We start from the raw sequence: 20,415 nt of genomic DNA on the forward strand, positions 1-20,415 counted from the left end.
GCCTTCCTACACGCAAGAACACGACGCACTACCCTGGGGGATAGTTCCAGACAGTGAAATCACTGACAGAAACACAAAGATGTGGAAAACGTAGTGCCGGACAATGAGAAGGACACGTGTTTACAATATGAGCTGAACTAAGAATGCAGGTGGCCCCTTGTTCAAGCTCAGCTGGGAACGTGCCGGTGAGAAACTCAACCGTTGCCCCCTTGGCAACATGTCTTTGATGACCACAAGGTGCTGTGATTTGGGTTATAATTACGTTTGCAAATGTGGAACCACAAAGAGGATCTGCTGTGTCTGCCAGTGTCTGTGTTAAGCGCGTTCACACACATCAGCGACCTTACTGTTTTTATCATATTTTACAATTTAACACTGTAGGGTTTCAGGGCCTTGTGACCCAGTTGTGTACCTGTGCTTCCTTGCGGTGTGACATCAGCATATGACACCCTGTCCCTGCAAGGGACGATGCTGCGTATCTGGGGAGGGTGTCTGGGTGGCCGGGCCCGTCCAGAGTGGCCTGCTGCTGCAGCCTCTTCCGTGAGGCCCTCACGCTCAGGCCTCCATGGCCCACAGCACTTCCGCACGCCATGCTGCGCTGACGCAGGCAGTCGTCCCCTACCTGGAACACGGTGGATCCGAGGGGCAAGATCAGCCACTTCTCTGCTGATGCCGCGGCTCTAGGACGGCGAGCTCACGGCCAAGCTATGTCGGGTCGCTACGGGCAGACTGGGTGCACGGCACACCCCACCTACGTGAGGCGCTCTGCGCTGACAGCACACGTCCCGGGAGTCCATTTCCTGCAACACCACGGACTTTCCGAGAGTCAGGGTCACCTACTGTGAGAGGGGACACCTATTTACGGTGGCGGAAACGCGAGCAGGTGAGGCCCGCCTGCACACGCAAGCCCTTCCCACTCAAGGGAGAGAGTCTTCGCGGTGTCAGCCCAGGGAGCCCGGGGCCTGTGCGTCTGGCACAAGGCTCCGCGGCCCCTCCTGGAGATCATATCGGAGAACAAAGCCGCACGGTATCTTAGGAGTCAGGCTGGGAAGAAAAGGAAAAGGTGTCTCCCTGACATCTGGCAGCACTCACTGATCTAGAACTCCCGTCAACCAACTGAAGCAAACGGTGCGTGTGCACATGGGTGAAGGGTACGTCATCACCGCTGCCCAAGCCGGGGGTCCCTGTCGTGGACACAAGTGGTCCTGACTCTAAATGCAGCGTTTCCACTCGACACTTCCTAGTGGCTACAGCCTAGTCATGGGTGACATGTTTATATATTTATAACATATAATTATATAACATTTATAACAATGATTATATATCGATTTTAATATTGACAATTACTCTCTTTTACAGTCACAGAACATGCTAACAAGGAACAGAAGTAGCTTCTAGCATTTTAATACTGACATCTTACTGTTTTTCAGAATTTCCTGTCCTATCATTTAAGGCTAATGAAACAAACAAAACCTCCATTAACCTGAGTGTTAGGGGTGAGAGTTCTGCCTACATGGTCTTTTCTTTAAACGAGGACTCTTTAGAAATCCCTTTTTTCCCTACTTTTATCACTGAAGACATTTTACAAGAATCTAATGCTCTGACACTATCATATCAAGATACTGACATATGAAGCTTCTTAATAACCGTGAGTCGCCAGGTGAGGCTTCTACGTGTTAATTTTCACTGCATGACACTCGAATCTTACGAGTTCTAAGACATTGGCCTCAGCCTATGCTCAGACCGCTATTTCAGGTGAGAATGGGGAAGGCAAGCAACTCCCCGAGATCTTACTTTTCTTGTCAGCTAACACTGTGTCCACAACGTGGGCCACAAAAATTCCCGTCAATCGGGGGCTCCACTTCGCTTACCTAATGTGGGTGCTGTTTCTCCTGTGACAACAGGTTATACATGACACAGGACTGTTTGTACCAGGCTGTAAAGACAACCAACATGACAATAGTTTTCCTTATTGACACTGGCTAAACAGCCCTTAACTCTGTACTTAGAGATATAAACCTCAGGGACTAGATCCTCTCGACTTCTGGGGATAAAAAGATGATCACAAAGCTTATGTGGCAGCAACAGGTAGTTGTAAAGTCAATGGTGAAGCTTTACAACTAACAAACGTAAATGCCGCTCTTTTCAACTGGCGCATCTCCTGAGAGTTTTTAGAAATTAAAAAAAATACTTCTGATAGAATATCTAATTAAAATGTTTTTAATAGCATGCTCTGCCTTGACTTAATGCACTGACCTGTTCTTTGTCTATTTGATCCTGGATTTGGGGTAAAACCTGTAACATGGATAGACAGGATGCAGGGAGGGAGGGGGGAGGATGGAGAATGGATGACGGGTGATGGATGGATGGGTGGATTTTATATGTATATATATATATATTATATATAACACACATATATAATATAGAGAGAGAAAGAGAGGGAGAGAGAGTGCCTATATGAATGCAAACATTGAGACATTTTCTCAAAATCCTATCTATGGACTGCTTGAGAATCTTTCTACATTATTTTTCCCATCTACAGGTTATACATTTGTGAATTGCTCATTCTGTGTCTTACTCATTATTAATTGAAAAACAAAATGCTATAAAGGTCCCAAAGTTACCAAACAAAATCGGAATCACTTGGGATACTTGCTGTGTCCGACTGAACATAGTGTGGGGCCACGTAAGAGCAAGATTTCTTTACACATATACGTGGCCCTGAGGGGCTCCCTACACTGGCCTCTCGCCTAGCCTTCAGGCCGAGGTGCCGGGGAGGCCTGCCTGGCACCACGGCTTCGAGAACACCACCGGAGGCAGGTGTATGAGTGCAGGGCTAACATAATGGCATAATTTAGACCCAAAGCAACTCATCTGGCAACGCCCTCATTTTACGGATGAATAAATTAAAACACATAGAGTTTTAAGGATTAGTCCCAAATGGTCCAGTTTTAGTGCTGATGCCACCACTGAGAAAGAGACTCCTGGACTCTCCTGGTGGCTTGCAGACACTACGGAAACCCTGCTGTCCACACTCTGGCCTTCACCAGCATCCTTTCCTGGCTACCGGGCCCAGAACCACGTTGCTCACACTCTTTCCCTCGCACTGGTACTGATGCTGAGTTGCTTCTGGGGGTCACCAGCTTCTTCTTTGTCTTTTTCATCAGCTGTCCCTAACTGTAGCGTGGTAGGGGACTATCCCAAGCCATCAACAACAACAACAAAAAAAACAGCAACAGAAAATGAGTCCATGTCTGGCTGCTATAAAAGCACCCTTGCACAACTCATTCCATCCATGTCAGATTACAAAATTCTAGAACTCCATGAAATAGCAAAATAATGCACACATATATTCCTAAAGCACACTTTCCATTACCGTACTTTCTGCACAAGTGTATATTCCTGCCTCACAAACATTAGGCCACAGCTTTCCAAAATACCTAACTTGAGGGCTCACAAAGGAGGAAGGACTGAGAGAATCAATTCCTATTTGTTTGAGGGAACACAGACATACAGAACTATTACACGATAATTTAACACAAGCCTTCACCAAAACATAATGCTGATGATGCTTTATCTTCTTAAAGGGCTGAGCAATTGCTTTATTGTACAGATTGTCTCTTATTTGCAATTACTGTGTGATCACGTGCAATTTGGGAATTCCTCTCTGTCACTAGGGAATGTCTTACCCACACTCTTTCTTCCCATGAAGTATGTGCAAGAAAACAGACTAATCCATATTTATGTTTTGCCTTTGGACTTTTAAAGCATTCGCTTAGTTTTTAATTGCCAGAACGCTGTATTGTTTTCCAGCCACAACTGAGAGGTGATGTGTTTGGTCACGAGAAACCTGCACTATGCCCACAGCAATGCCCGCATGGCCGGCCGGACCCGTCTGACCGGGGAGAGCACATCCTGCATGTCTGTAAGGCCAAGGGCCCCGGAGACATATCTTCCATGGCAGCCGGACTCCCACAGTGCATGAGGATTCATGAATTTAACAAACAAATAAATAACTGAATTATCTGTGACAAATATTTAGAAACCAAAGCAGCACCTGAAAATTCAGACTAAAGCTTTTTCCTTTTTTGTTTATTTATTTTGAGAGAGACAGGAGGTGAGAGCACGTGTGTGCACCCGAGTGGGGGAGGGACAGAGAGAGAGGGAGACAGAGGATCCCAAGCAGGCTCTGCACTGTCAGCACAGAGTCCGATGCAAGGCTCGAGCGAATCTTTGAGATCATGACTTGAGCTGAAGTCGGACGCCTAACTGACTGAGCCCCCCCAGGTCCCCCGCTAAGGCTTCCTTGAAGCCTTGGTTTGTTTTGTTACTCTGGACACCCAGGCTGCTTGAAGCCCGGCCTTCACACATGTTCCGGTTTGTAACCCACGACGTGACCCAGCCCTCGGTCGGTCTCCACCAGGAGCACGTCACTGCATCCCTCAGTCCTGCCCTATGGTGTCACCCCATGCGTGAGAGGGGCAGGACTCTTGGCACACCTTACGGCCTCCCCTCGGGATGGGGCCGGAGGAGAGCCTCCTGACCTGCCCCCTCCGTAGTCATGCGGACGCCGGCGGGCTCGTGGTGCCTGGGCTCAGGAGAGAGGCGGGTGAGTGAAAACAAGCTCTACTTTGTTCTCCTGGGAAATCTGGGAACGAAGCTGAGCAGAGAATTCTAGTACTGGCAGCACTGGCAATAATAAAATTTATATTTTACCATGGTGTTTCATTTTATTTCAGTATAAATATAAGTTTTTCATGTGCTCACATATTTCTTGTTTTAAACGACATTTTATCTTCATGGCGTATTATAGGGGGCACTACCCTCTACTGAGCGCCACGTGTCTGCACACACTTAGCACTCACACCTCCAACAGCTCTTGCGCAGGCGCCGTGACACCCATCCTACAGATGAGCAAGCAGAGGCGCGCGAGCTTAAGTAGCTCGCCGAACACCTTCAGGCAGTGGAAAGACACACACAGAACTCAGGCCAGGTTGACTCATTCATTCATTCAGTCAGTCATTCAGTCAGTCACTGAGCAAATGCTGAGCAGCTGGTAGGCGCCCAACACTGTCCTAGGCTCTGAAGATACATCGCAGAGTAACAGGCCCCATCCCTGCCCTCAAGGACAGCAGTCTCCTGGGAGCGATGAAGACCCAACTCTTGTAGATCAAGGGATTATTATGAAGAACCACAGTGTCTCTTCGAGCCCTAAACACTGGGACGTCCAGTCCAACACACAATTCCGCCACCCACCCAGCACGCCACATGCTGGGGGTCCGTGCAAGCCTGGGGCAAGGTGACTCTTGACAATCGAACCTGTTCACAGTTAGCCGTTACAGTAGCTTCATAACAGCGACACGATACCAGCGAAACGGTACAGGCTGGACCAAGCCGAGTGCCTGCACAGCAGGCAGTGCCGAATGTGCTCTTGGCTCTGGGATCTCTCACAGGATCTCTGCAGAGATCCCACCAGCCTTAGAGCTGGTTATGCAATTTCTGGGGGTCCAGTGCAGAAGGGAGATGGCGGGGCCCCTGTCGAAGAGTAATGTAGGAAGACTTTCAGGACAGCACCGGAAGAACCCTGAACGGGGTGGGGGGGGGCCTCCCGAGAGCAGGACCCACATCACAGCCCACACCATGTGCTGACCATCCACATTTACAGGTAGGGAAGCTGAGGTTTAAAAAGCTAAGTAACTTAACCTGCTCCTAAGATGAGACGCCATTTCCCAACAGGAAAGGGGCTCAACCAATACTTTAAATACAAACACCATCACCCAAAGCCTAGAGATTCACTCACAATGAGGAAGGACCACCCTTCACTCAGGCGGAACCGCTACTCTCTCCCTCGGTCCCATCCTCGGTCTGCAGACAGGGCTGGGGCAGTCTTGTCACTGGGTGACACTCCCTTGAGCCCACAGGGTAGCTGCTCTAGCCTCTCGGCCAGACCTCCCCCATCTGCAAGGTGTGCGCAGGGCATGGAAGACGGTCCCGAACATTAGGCCCCTCCTGCTCTGCCCGCTAAGGGGGCATCACTGAAGAAATCCTGGACCCGGGTGGAGCAAGGCGATGGCATCCACCTGTGAGCACCAGAGCGTGTGGGCAGTGGACACAGTAAGTAGGGGTGCGGCCTCCACGTACGCAAGGCTCTTGTACGGCTCCAGGTTTTATTGCTGGAGGCTCTCGGCTGTGAGTGATGTTGTCGACCCCAAGCACGGTCTTTGTCACTGTTAATTTGCAGTGCTCTGGCACATGCCCAAATTATCCATGGCTTTGTCATCACTTGGGCTACAGGCCAAAGGGGCCAGCCCAGTGAGCTGAAGGCCACTCTGACCCTTTCTCCAACTTCCTCTTCAATGTCTCCATAAATCAGAGAGACAAGACAGGAGCCAAATAAATGCAGTTCTGCCCCAGGAAACAACCCCCACGCTTCTCGCACCCGTGGAGGGAGGTGCGGGGGCAGGTGGGGGTGTGAGGCCTGGGAAGGAGGGACGAAGTGGGCCTCGGCATCACTGGGACGCACAGGCTCGACCTCCTGGATACCCTCGCCCCGCCCTGGGCAAGGGGACCCTAATGAAAAGTGTCAGTGCGGGGAGTTCCCACCACGGCACTCCAGGAGCTGTCTTGAAAAACAAGAGCACTGTATTTTCATCAATTCAGTAAATCACACAGATGGGAAACTAAACCGCGTCTTGCATCAGGAGAACACAGGAAGATTGATCGCAGAATTAGGCTGTCCTCCCGCGGTGCCCTCGGCTGATGCGAGTTCTCAGGACTGATCGGAAGGCTCAGGAGGAGCCCCTCACGAGGAGCGCCCACGGCAGTCCCCACCCGACCAGAAGTCTCCTTTGTATCGCGGTCCCGCGGCACCGCCCACCTGACGGCGCTGGGGAAGGCAGCCTGCGCATCCATCAGCACCGCGTGGACGGCCGTGATTAGATTATAAAATCGTGACTGAGGCCGCCGCGTGTCTGCTGGCATAATTACATCAGCATGCTAATGCGTTTTAATGGTCTCTAATGATGGAATAAGAAATAATGGAATTTATTTGACAGCTACATAACCATTAAGAAAACATATTAAGTATAACTGGTACTTCCATGAAAATGTAGACATCTCTGCAAGCGCCAGCTTGGGCGGCGGCCCCTCTTCCTCTCCTGGAAGAGCAGCGGCCAAGGCCAGGCAGCGGCCCCTCCCGAGGCCTCCACTGTGCTGGGTCACGTACGCACCGCTCGGGGGCGGCGGCGTTCACAGCACACACTTGTGTGCACACACACAGTAAGTGAAGACCCAGAGGTGTGGCACAGACGTGAACCGCAGGGATCGCTCTGGCACCAGGAGGCCCGGCTTGGGATTTGAAGCATGAGCTCTCTCGGCGGCAGGGGAGGCTGGGGACAGCTCCAGGCACAGGGAAAGACTAGACAGCCACACACCAGACTCCCGAGGGCTTAAAGAGAAGACGGTGGTGTCAGATTTGGCTCCGGAGGACACAGGAAGCAACCCCTCCCCCCTCCCCACCCCCACAGTTTTCTAGCAAGGAAGAGCCTGCGGCAAAAGACGTTTACAAAAGATCTGGGCTGGCCACCAGCTTGGTCAGAAGGTGCTCCCTGGAAGCCCTCTGTGCCCCAAGCCTCCTCCAGCACGAAAGGGCTTTGCATGGGAAGGACTGAGACCCGAAGTGAGGAGCAGACCCAGGGTACAGGCCTGGGCCAGAGGGGCTACAGCCAGCTTCCAGCAGACGTCCACGCAGGACACCCCCCAATCACATGCCCCCCCCAGACACCCCCCAGCAGGAGCCCCCTGGTCCCCAAGTCCGCCTGGCCTCGCCCTGGCCCCTGGCCCTCGCGCAGCCTCCCCCAGGCCCTCCTAGAAGCAGACCACCTCACTGAGGTTGCGGAGAAAGCGAGGCGGCACGTGGGCAATGTAGAAACTGGGGACGTGGCCTCTGGACTGTACCCAGGGCTAAACATCCTTCTCGACCCTGGAAACCACGTATGTTCTGTCCAGGAGGGGACTCCAAACCGTGGCTGCCTATGCACGTCGTGGGGATGTCATGAGCAGCCGCCTCATGTGAAAGGCTCAGTCCTGCGCTGCTCAGTGGGCTGGTCCGCTGGGGTCTGCCCCCGGGGCGGGGCGATGAGGCAGGCTGCCAGGGGGGCCTCCGGCCTGGCCCAGGCGCTGCGCCCCTCCTCAGCGGTGGGCCCTGGGCACCCGGCCCACCGTGCTCCCATGTGTCCTGAGGATACCCCCCGCCCGCCCCCACCTCCTCAGCAGCGCCATTCCTGGGTCACGAGGCAGACACGCCCCGGCTTCTCACCCAGCAGTGGCAGGTGGGGGCAAAGTCTCCAGGGAACACAAAGTCCCCCCAGTGAGGGGACCTCTGCCCTCTGCCTGGTGCACAACTACCAGGAAGGCAAAGGGAAATAATGAAAATTCAGTACATTCAGTCCCCCGGCCAGACGAAGTTCTACCCTAAAGTCTCTCATGTGATTACGTTTTTGGTCTAATTTTCTCAGTAGTGGCCCGAGCTGGGATAACCCTCTCCAAGTGCGCAGGCCACCCGGCCGCTCCTGCCACGTCCTCCGGGAGATTCCAACTTTTCCTGTTATTTCCCGCCCTCCGGCTGCTCTCGGGACGTCCTCAATGGCAATGACGGAGGCGCCCATGCGTTCCTTTATTCCCTCAACAGCACAGGAGCCTGGCACCCATCAGGTGAACTTGCAGGGCCGAAGGAAGCACGGGCCAAGCCCCACACCCCCTTCCTGTGGGCAGGGGGAGGCCCCGCTGCAGCTGGGGGCGTGTAGACGCCAGGCCTGCCCCATGCAACCCCTTAGTCTGTGTGGGGGCATTCAAATTTATTTATTTTTATTTTTTTAATTTGTTGTTTTTTAAAAATAAAGTTTATTTAATTTGAGAGAGAGAAAGAGAGTGCACACATGCAGGGGAGGGGCAGAGAGAGAGAGAATCCCCAGCAGCCTCTGTACTCTCAGCGCAGAGCCCAACACAGGGCTTGAACCCACGAACCGTGAGATCATGACCTGAGCAGATGTCAAGAGTGGGACGCTTAACCGACTGAGCCACCCAGACGCCCCTGTTATGGGACGCTTGTCCACGGCCACGCCGTGCAGTCCCCGTGCCAGGTGCCTCACGTGAACCTGTGTCAGTGACTGCTGTGGCCCTTGACCTTGGGGTCTGGTGGTGAAGACCAAAAACGGCCAGCCACGTGTTGGGTGCGGGCAGGGACAGGCCCACGTGTCCCGGAATCTCCATCTGCCTCCTTGAAGGGAGTGGTCAGCACCACCCAGTCAGGACTGGCTCTCCCTGCAGCCTGTGGAGACCATGCGGGGGGCCAAGGGCCGGTGCCCGCCTCCCTGGGCTGTGCTCACACTGTGCTCCCGATTGGGCAGCTCACGCCTCCTGCAGGGCTGCATACAGACGGGCAGTGCCCAGACACCTGCGCAGAGCTGTCACGGGAGCCTGTGTGGGACGCAATGTGCTCTGACAAAGGACAATTCCAAAGGGCCCGGGAGGCGCCAGGCGGGGATGAAAGCTGCCCCCGAGGGCCGGCGCTGGTTTTAGCAGACACGGTGGCTCACGTTCATGATTTCCTCTCTACGGCTCAAACCCCACCCGGGATGGGGTGGGCATCACCACCCCTCACCTAGAAACCTCGGTGGCCCCAAGTCACTTGGGCCTCCGCTGTGTCCCTGTAATCCACCGTGAACACGGCTAGACACGCTCTCCTGACGAAAGCTCTCCGGCGGCTTCCCAGCACAGAGGAGCAGAGCCGCCCTCCTCACGAGGGCCTGAGCTGCCCTTCCTGTTCGCGTGCACACAGCCCCCGGCTTGCAGGCACCTCGCCCGTCCCGTCAGGCGCCCCCACCCCAGACCTCACAGCCTCTGCCCCTTGTTCCCCCCGAACCAGGCGGGGACCTTCCGCAGCTCTGTTGTGAGTCTGTTTCTGCTGAAATGCCACGCTCTCTGCCCCACCTGTGGCCTGGCGCTCGCAGATCCTGATCGAAACGTTGCATCCTGTGGACGGTCCTGTCCGCTGGTGTGGAGACGGTACAAGAGCCCTCGTCAGCTGGAGAGAACGGGCTGGACTGTCATCGGCTGCAAGGAGCCCCGTGAAGTGAATCTCTGCTTACCGTTAAGACCGGGACTTGGCCTTGGCCCCTCCTCCCAACTTCTGGCTCCTCCCTACTCACAATAAGGGTGATGAGCTTCAGAACGAATGGTAGCGGCAGGTAAGGGTCCCGGAACGCCCCGCAGAGTAGAGACTGGCGGACGGTCAGAGGAACTGTATTTCCGGGACTGGAGGCCCAGGGCCAGCCGTTCGTATCCACACGTGGCTCAGCGGAGCCCTTTATTTCCAGGCCTTAGTGGCTCACGGCACACACGCTGCTGCATCCTGACGCTGCTTCTGAGCTGACCTCCAGCCCGGAGCCCCCCCAGCCGGAACACGGTGGTCTGTCCACACCTGCTCTCACCTGCTCCATTTGTTCCTTTTCGAGGTCCCCGTGCCCCATTCCGTGCAGTCCCCCAGAAACCTGGACATGGCTGCCCCGCACCGCGGACACGTGCGAGCACCCCAGTCCCCAGCTGGCCCACTGATGGCCAGACAGGCTGGTGGCACTGGGATGGCCCGGCTCTTGCCCTTGGTGCAGTGAGTACACGGCAGGGTCTGTACACTGTAGGTACTCAATAAGTGCTGACTTTTCATGGACACGTGCCATCCCCTGGCACAAGCTCGAGAATGTTCTAGAGCCTTCCAGGTAATTCTAGGTGCAGCAGGGCTGAGAACCATGGCCCCGGGGGCCCTGCCCTTCCAGGAGATTATAATTTTTACAATTACACTCCAGTTTGTTCTGCGCTTAAATAACTTACCAAACCCACCTGGAATTTCCCTTCCATTTCTTTCCTGAGCTGTTTCTCTCTGATATAATTAACAAGAACCCCAGGCACACAGTTCTCTCCCCTGCAAACCAATTTATGGAATGGAACCTGATGCGAGCAGAGAATAACCCCAGGGGCCCGCACCCGACACTCACGCGATGTCTGTGAAGACGCTCATCGGCACCTCCAGGAGTCGCGCCACGTCCTCCATCAGCTCCTTCCCCTTTTCTGGGCTCAGGGGGCTGTGGAGGAGAGCGGGGGGCAGCGTTACAAAATGGAACTCATCAACACCTGAGAAGCCACACGTCCCCCCGCGCCCCCACCGTGGTGCCTGCGGGATTCCCGTCACACAGTGGCCAGGCTCTCAGGGCAGCCGGGATCAGGTGCGTCTTCAGGCATGATGAATCGCCCGAATTTCCCGGCAATGAGACAAACAATACAGTGCAAATGGAATTGTTAGAAGCGTAATGGGCCCATGATGCAGTGACGGCTCATCTCAGCCTTCAATAAAAAATATAATAGGGAGGGTGGGAGGGGAGGGCGGACGAGAAGAAGAGAAGAGATGGGAGATGGAGGGGAGGTAGACGCTGAAAATCACATTTCAGGATGGGCATCAGACATACAAAGGAAACATGCATTTTTTAAATGTACTTGTTTCTACAATGAGTGATGTGCTAATGACAGATATGTGAGTGGGCCACACTCAAAGGTGAAGTGAGACAGATGCATGTGCGCTCCGGGACGACGCGCCCCAGGCCCACAGGAGGGCGGGTTCCACAGTCACCAAGGAGCCCAGAGTTCCAATTACACGTCCTGAATCCCAGCACACGGCTTCGGAACTCACTTCTTGCCTGTGAAACCCTATTAGCAGCATTTCCGAGAATATCCGTTACACTGCCCTGTAAGAACTGCTGTGCAGTAAAGGGTTTCAACCCGGCTGACCACCCTCCCCCTCGGCAAACGTGCGGAAGACCGGCTGGGGCAGCCGTGAGCAGGCGGGCCCTGCCCTCCCGGGGTCGTGGGCGGGCGGCACACCAGCCGGAGACAAACTGTGCATCCAATTGTGTCATCCCCACTCCACACATTCCTCCAGCCAGAGACGCAGATGTGACCCTGTGTGGACAGAGGTCACGGCCGACCACCATGCGGAGATGAGGTCAGCAGGGTGGCCCCTAGCACAGCGTCCCCGGGATCCTCGCATGGAAAGGACACACACAGAGACGAGTCCGGATGCATCCAGGTTCCTGCGGCTCCAAGGGCTGATGGGGTGCAGGGAGCAGGTGGGGCCTGCAGGCTTGCGAGAGGTGACGGGGGGGGGGGGTAGGTCAACACCCGGAGGTGATCCGGGAGCCTGTGAGATGGAGAAGCCACTGGAAGGAAACGTGGGGAATTCTGCCCTGGACACATCACAACAGAGCCCAAACAGCACCCTGGCGGGGGGTGAGTGTGCACTGCAGCCCAGAGCCGTACGAGAGAAGACAGGGCCAGTGCCGGTGAGCAGGTGGGTTCCCCGGGGACAGAATCGCTGGGGACAGGAGTTGGCAGAGGGGCTGAGGACTCCCTGAGGACTCAAGTGGAGACAGAGAAGTGAGCCCAGGTTGGGAGGCTCTGGTTGGCCCCGCAAGTGCCCTGGGGTTTCCCGTGCAAGCCCCCCAGGGGGAGGCTGGCACTGAGCCACGGCGCCGAGCCGCCCCCTTCCGCCTTGCCTCGGCGGGGCCAGGAGCTGGACCGCCTGCAGAGGCCAGTTTCTGCCGGTGGCGCCAGGCCTGCTCCCCACACCTCACCCGCTTATTCTAGATCTCTCGTGACCTCCCAGGGTGCTGTTCTGCCCTCCACCCTACTCCCCGAGCGAGTGAGTGGTCCCTGGGGCTGTGGACCCTTCTGTGAAGGACAGACAACTCCTCCAAACCTCCGAGCACACAGGGGCTTTTCACGTCGTGCTTTAAGATAAAAGTTCGTTTTCATTTGTGTGCATGTGGTGTGGAAGTGCACCCTTGCACCTCGTGACCCCACCCCATTTAGAAACCCCCTGGGGACATCAGACCCCACGTCGCAGGCCCGCCGGGAGGGAGGACGCCAGCTGGGGAAGGGGTCCACCTGGAGCTGCAGGCTGGAGCCCAGAGCCCCAGGAAGGTCTGCGTGCAAACACAGGCTGCCGGGACTCCGCGCCGCGCTGGGGAAAGGCCGTGGGGGCACGTGCAGACTCGACGACGGGCTCCTGCTCAAGAACAGGCGGCAGCCATGCCAGAAAGGTGTGTTCGTTAGAGGTCAGGCTCTAGAGAAAGGACAGCCGCACAACGCCGTGCCCCGGGCCGTGCGCACCAGTGACACGAGCGGGGCCTGGAGGCACAGCTCGGCTGCCCCATTCCTCTGGGCGCTCAGGCGGCCGCTCCTCCTGGGACCAGGCCCTCCGACGCCCCGCGCAGGACGTGCAGCCAACGAGTATCCGCAGAATCGAGACCGGCCTTGATGAGGCCCCCTGACCACAGAAGCCACGTCCCCGAGGCCAGACTCCACCCAGGACCGGGCCCCGTGTCACAAACCGCTGGTGCTCTGCCCCCCACGGCCCCCCCCCAGACCCAGCAGGTGTGACGGGTGTGTTAACGGCACAGGCGACTGAATACCCAGGAAAATGTCAGAAGGTTAGGGTGCACGTCGTTAAAGGCGTCCCGCCTGGCCGGCAAAGGTACCCTGGAAACCAAGCCCCTTAAAACTTGCGCCACATTCCAGCCTGGGGCCCCAGATCACCGACAGCCTAATCGCAGCCTCACCGACACACTTCTGGGGTGACTCCTTGTGGAAACCGACCCGCATGCTTCCCTGGATCCACAGGAGCACACCTGTCTCCACCTGTGTCTCCAGGGAGAGCCGTGGACTGTTCGTGGTCAGTGGCTTCTGGTTTTCTGCACCATTTTACAATAAAAAATAACTGATTGTCCTTGAAACAGGAGGGCCTCCCGCCTTCCTTTCCTGCCCAGTCCACTGCCTGTGCCCCAAGAAGGGACGCGCTGTGTGCCGGGTCCCGACGCACCCTCCAGCCTGCGGTGCCGGGTCCCGACGCACCCTCCAGCCTGCAAAGGGCACTGGGGAGGCCAGTGTCCAAAAGGTGGTGTCGAGGAAAGTCCGATAAATGCTGCTTTGGTGACCGCCTGTCCCAGAGAACACGGCCTGAGCTGCTCCGCTCCGTCACACGGCAGAGACGAATGAGGTCACGCTCAGGTCACCAGTGCAAGCGGGAGGGGAAGCCACACTTCGGGACCAGAGCTAGTGTCACCCCACCTGCCTGGACGGCGACTGGCTACCTGTGTTCCCCACAAAGGTGTCGAGGGAGAGGGTGGGATGGAGGAAGTCTCCCACTTGTCAAAAACTCCAGAGTTGTAACACGAGAATTCCAGCAGGTGGAACAGAACGTGCAAAAGTAACCCAGCAGACTTTACATCCGCAGACAGGAAGCCAAGAGCTTGTCGCAGAGACAGGGAGGACAGGGTCCTCCTGGGGACAGGCAAGGAGGCAGCCCTGAAGGACACAGCCGGAAAGGGCTGCCCCGCGTGCACAGGGGCTCCCAGCTGGGAAACACCCACAGAAGCTGCTAGAACACGCCCCAGGGCGCTGGGCTGAGACCCCGGAAACGCACTTGGGTGGCAGCCCTAGGGACGCGTGCGCATGCTGGCTGCTGCTGACTGGCCACACTCCCCTCCACTCACTGCCCACGCCTCCTCCTGGACGTCCCCCACCGGCCCTCAGGACGGAGGCGAAGGGACTGAGGTTGCGGCAACGCGGGAGCCCTTCCCCCAGCGGGCTCCCTGTGCGTGCGTGCAGGAACGGGCGGAACCCGGGTCTCCGCCCGGCACCCGTAGATCTCAGAGAGCCTAAACGGACGACAGGGACACACGTATACGGCCAGCGAGGTGCTTCGTTTCAAGGGGCAGCGGCAGGCGCGCGGCCAAGTTGAATGCCAGTCGGAAACGGGCCGTGAGGCGACGTCACTAGGGACAGAGGTAGGAACACAAAGCTCAGTCTGATGCCGCGTGCGGTGACAGTGCCCCCGGGGCCCCACCCAGCTCGCTGTCCCACTCCTTCATGCCCCACGTGGGGCCGGCAGCCCAGGCCAGGTGGCCAGGACCATCCTTCTCCTTGTGACTTCTCAGAACACGCTTTGCCTGCAAGTGTGCCTGCGCACCGCCGAGGACACTGTCTGTCCTGGCCCCGCAGGGAGGGTGGGCAAACGACGTAGCTCCACAGGGCCCGGGAGAGGAGGCGTCTGAGGACACGGAAAGCACTCCCCCGGGCTGCACGCACACACCTGCGCTCACACCTGCACACACACACCTGCGCACACACCTGCGCTCACACCTGCACTCAACACCTGCGCACACACCTGCACTCATATACCTACCTGCGCTCACACCAGCACTCACACACCTGCGCTCACACCTGCACGCACACATCTTCACACACACCTGCACACACACCTGCATTCACACACCTGCGCTCACACCTGCACACACACACCTGCGCACACACCTGCGCTCACACCTGCACTCATACACCTACCTGCGCACACACCTGCACTCACACCTGCACACACACACCTGCACGCACACATCTTCACACACCTGCGCTCACACCTGCACACACACCTGCACACACACCTGCAAACACACCTGCACTCACACATCTTCACACACTTCCACTCACACCTGCACTCACACACCTGCGCTCACACCTGCACTCACACACCTGTGCTCACACCTGCACACACACACCTGTGCTCACACCTGCACTCATACAACTACACACACACACCTGCACACACACCTGCACTCACATATCTTCACACACACCTCCACTCACACCTGCGCTCACACCTGCACTCACACACCTGCACACACACACCTGCGCTCACACACCTGCGCACACACACCTGCACTCACACACCTGCACACACACCTGTGCTCACACCTGCACACACACACCTGCGCTCACACCTGCACTCACACCTGCACACACACATCTTCTCACACACCTGCACTCACACACCTGCGCTCACACCTGCACTCACACCCCTGCACTCACATACCTAGATGTGCACACACCCCTGCGCACACACCCCTGCACATACACACATGCACATACCTGAGCGTGTACACACACACACCTGCATACACACACACACAATGGACTCCTCAGGGAGAGGAGGAGTCTGATGAGACAGTAAGGACTCCCCCCGGCTGCATGCACATGCACACGCACACACCTGTACTCACACAACTGCACAGACACACACCTGCATGTACACAGGTACCTGCACACACACACACTCGACTCCCCAAATGTGCACACACCTGTAGGCACATCAAGAGGGACCTGCACGGGGACCTGTGTGCAACACAGTGCAACAGGCCTGCAAATACACACATGCTGACTTGCTCGTCAGGAGGAGCAATGGTCCTAAAACCTGCGATGGTTGTCGTGATGACATACACTCCTGGATCGACACTCCCTGGGCCACTTGCCTGCCCAGTGGCTCCCCTCCCTCCCATGACGCTCAGCCCCGGCTGGCCCAGCCACCCCTCCCTCAGCCCCTCGTAGGCCCCACGCCCACAAGCCACATGGCGCTTCCTCCCCTGATCCTGGCCACCAGCAAGGCCCCACCAACGCTGACCAGGGGGCCTGTGAGGCCTCCCCTTCCTAAAACTCACCCTGCTTTGATTCAGAAGCACCCAGCTCACCATTTATTATAGAAGTTCTCTTAATTACTTCACATGTGTTAATCCAATCCCCCTCACACACTGCGGGCTCAGTGAGGCACCAACCACATCTCCTTTTCTGTACCTTCGAAGCCCACTGCCCCAGGCCAAACATAAACCGACTTCCCAACCAAGTTTGCTGCCGATTCCACGAATTCTGTGCTGTAGCCTCTTTAAACCAAAGGGTGACATGATATAACAGGGAGCCCAGGGGCTTCTATTGTGAGTTCCAGTCTCACTTTAGCCTCAGGACCATCTCCTGACCATACATTCTTCACCCCTCAATGCAGAAAACTAACACTTTTATCCATAACAAGATTATTTAAAATAGCCTTGAAGATAATGATGAAATCTGCCAGCCCAGAATATGTTTCTGAACCCCTCACCTCCGCGAGTGAGGCCTCGGCTTGCGCAGACCATGTGATGAACACCACAGCCCCTCCCGCCTCACCAGGGGCTTATGACAATAGAGGGTCCGGTCAATAGTGAGACCAATAAGATGGTGCTGATTGTACTCAAAATGACCATGCAGTTATTTCTATTTTATTTTTAAAATACATGGCCATCTTCTGTCATTTCATGGTCTGAACTTCCTTAGAAAGCAGTTGGAGTTAATCTCAGAAATCAATGGACGGATATGGCACGTGCAATTTCATCTGTGTGTCTGTGACAGCTGTCACCCTGATTACCTGAACACCCAATGCTCCCATGAGCGAGAGGCGCCAGCAGTGCCTGCAGCCCGGGTCCTCACTGCCTGCCTTGACATCTAGTAGTGGAGGGGGTTTTTGAAAGCAAGACGGTATCTCCTCTACTGCTTTTTCATGGTGAAGCACGACGGCTTGTTAATGCTACTGTGGACTCATCTTGAAGCCGGATGCTCCTGAGGACCTACTAAATAGGTAAAATAGGGGAAATCTGAGGCAGTCGCTCCATTCACCTGCTGGGAAGCCCGTAAGAGAAGCCAACAGTAACCCCGTTTTCCATGATGGCCTCACAATGCCACACACAGCACTGTGGACTTCCGCAGTGCCCTGACATCATCACGGGAACGAGGGGACAGATGGAAAATTAGAAAACCTGAATGTGTTCAATGGTGAGGAAGTTGTGGCGATCCACCCTAAGAATAGTGAAAATAACTTACAGGTCAGAAATGTTAGGAGTAGCAGAAGCCCTCAAAGGTGTCCCTGATGCTCGCCACAGGGCTGGGACTCCACACAACAGTCTTACTTAGTGCTCGCATCAGACCCATGAGGAAGGTACTACCGTGAGCCTCATTTTAAAGGAGTGGAGGGAACCCTGAGTGGGTCAGTCGGTTAAGCGTCCAATTCTTCCAACACAGCTTATGTTGTGACCCACTGTTCAGGAGTTGGGGCCCCAAGTCCTGGCTCTGCACTGACAGCACAGAGCCTGCTTAGGATTCTTTCTCTCTCCTCTCTCTTCCTCTCTCTCTGTCCCCTTCCCCGCTCGCACTGTCTCTTTCTCTCTCAAAATAAAAAAAAATACTAAAGATAAAAATAAAGGAGTGGAAACTGAGACTAGAAAAATTAAATTCACGCCCAAGTCATGTCACTAGTAAATCCCCAAACCTAAGTGTTACTCCTCAGGTACATTGCGAACTGGGGGATGTCCAGGTAACGGCTGCATCCTTACCTGTGAGGAGTGTCTGTACCTATAATATCTCATGTCTTATCTCTGCGACAGTGTTACTGTATCTTCCCTCTGGCCCAATAGCCCCGCTAACCACACACTCATGTCTAGGACTCTATGTTCAAGAGTGATCGTTTGCACTTCTGCTGCTTTACTTCCTGATTTTGGACATTTTCCTATTCAATCAAAAATTCACCAAAAGTAGGGAAACAAATGATGGATGGACTGCAAAGTGGTATCGGGCAACTTTGATACAAACTTTTTTGATGAGATGATATTTGAAAACACTGGGTAAAATGATGTTTTCATAGGATTCCCCAATTATTCTAGCCATCCCAGTATTGTTATAACAAATACTGATGCTTGTCCTATTTAAATAATCTTATAAGCCAGTTAAATTTTTGCTAACTCAGGAATTTTCCCCAAAGCAGACAAAAGGCATTTCTGATAAGGGGAAATGAGAAAGGAGCTGCCATGACTCAAAAGTCCCAACTTTGATTCAGTATCACCTTTTTTTCCATGCAGAAAAGTAAAGCCCAATGGTTTTCAAAGAATGAATGAGTGAATGAACTCAGGGTAATTTGTGCAACCAAACTGAATTGCTCTGGCTGCTGAGCCCACAGCTTATAGACCATGTGCAGATTCATCTGGAGGCGCAGTAATCCTGAATTATTCTTATTAGTCAAGTTGTTGACAACCACCAACTCTTCACTGGTAAAAAAAAAAAAAAAAAAAACAAAAAACAAACAAACAAACAAAAAAACCAGCAACAATTGGTAAAAAACTGTTGTATTCAAACAACTTGTTTTTAACGTCAAGATGAGACTGTACTTCTCACCATAAGTATGATTCTCTAAATTTTTGGGAAAAAAATGCCAACAGCTTAATACAAATCTAAGTACATGATGTCTTAGGATTAGTTACATAAAAAGAATATTGACATCAAAAAAATAAAATGAGGAAGGTAGTACAAAAATGTAGAGCTTTGTATGCATTCAAAGTTGTTATCAGCTTGAAATAGTCTGTTATAAATGTAAGATATTTTATGTAAGCCTAATAGTAACCACAAAGCAAAAGCCTATAATACATACACAAAAGAAAGAGAAAGAAATCAAAGCATACTACTACAGAAAATTATCAAACCATAAGGGAATAGAGAAAGAGAAAAGAACAAAGGAATCACCAAACAATTAGAAAACAATTTACTAAATGGCAATATGAAGTCCATATGTATCAGTAATTACTTTAAATGTAAATGGATTAAAAACTCCAATCAAAAGACATAGTGTGGCTGAATGGATAGGAAAAAAAAAGAAAAAATAACAATACTCAACTCTATGCAGTCTATAAGAGACTCACTTCTGCATTAAGGACACTGACAGACTTAATGTGAAGGGATAAAGACAGATATTCCATGAAAAGGGAAACCAGAGGAAAGCAAGCGTAGATAAGCTTATGTTAGAGAAAACACTTTAAGCCAAAGATTGTAACAAGAGACAAAAGAGATAATTATATAATAATAAAGGAGTCAATTCATCAAGAGTACACAACATTTGTAAGTATTTATGTATCCAACATAGAAGCCTCTAATTACATAAAGCAAATATTAACATACCTGAAGGGAAAATAGAAAGCAAAGTAATAACAGCAGGGACCAGAAGGACTAACAGTTACATAACGAACATTCCACCCATTAGCAGAAGAATACACATTCTTCGCGAGCGCATATGGAACATTCTCCAGGACAAATATATGATAGGCCACACACAAGTCTTAATAAATTCAAGAAGACTGAAATTGTATCAAGCATCTTTTCCAATCACAGTGGTATGGAACCAGAAATCAATCATAAGAAAACCGGATGGGGCCCCTGGCTGGATCGGTCAGTAAGGGATAAGACTCTTGATCTCAGGGTCATGAGTTCAAGCTCCATGTTGGGTGTAAAGATTATTTAAATAAATAAAACTTTTAAAAAAAGAAGAAATCTGGGAAATTCACAAATATATGGAGATTCAATGATATTCTCCTGAATAGCCAATGGGTCAAAGATGAACTAAAAGATATCTTGAGACAAATGAAAGGGAAATGTGCTATAGCAGTATGTGTGGGACATGGCAACAAC

General features: G+C 53.4%; 1 protein-coding gene across 1 annotated transcript in view; it reads right to left on the reverse strand.

Moving 5' to 3' along the window:
• Positions 1–20,415, reverse strand: part of PTPRN2 (protein tyrosine phosphatase receptor type N2) — a 754,508-nt gene that overhangs the window by 389,270 nt on the left and 344,823 nt on the right. Inside the window, exon 10 of the mRNA XM_039255854.1 lies at positions 11,052–11,138. Within this exon, the coding sequence (XP_039111785.1) occupies positions 11,052–11,138 (87 nt within the window). The remainder of the gene's footprint in view (positions 1–11,051; positions 11,139–20,415) is intronic.

The sequence above is a fragment of the Hyaena hyaena genome, unplaced genomic scaffold, assembly GCF_003009895.1.
Source record: "Hyaena hyaena isolate Hyena2069 unplaced genomic scaffold, ASM300989v1 scaffold_548, whole genome shotgun sequence".
NCBI classification, from domain to species: Eukaryota; Metazoa; Chordata; class Mammalia; order Carnivora; family Hyaenidae; genus Hyaena; species Hyaena hyaena.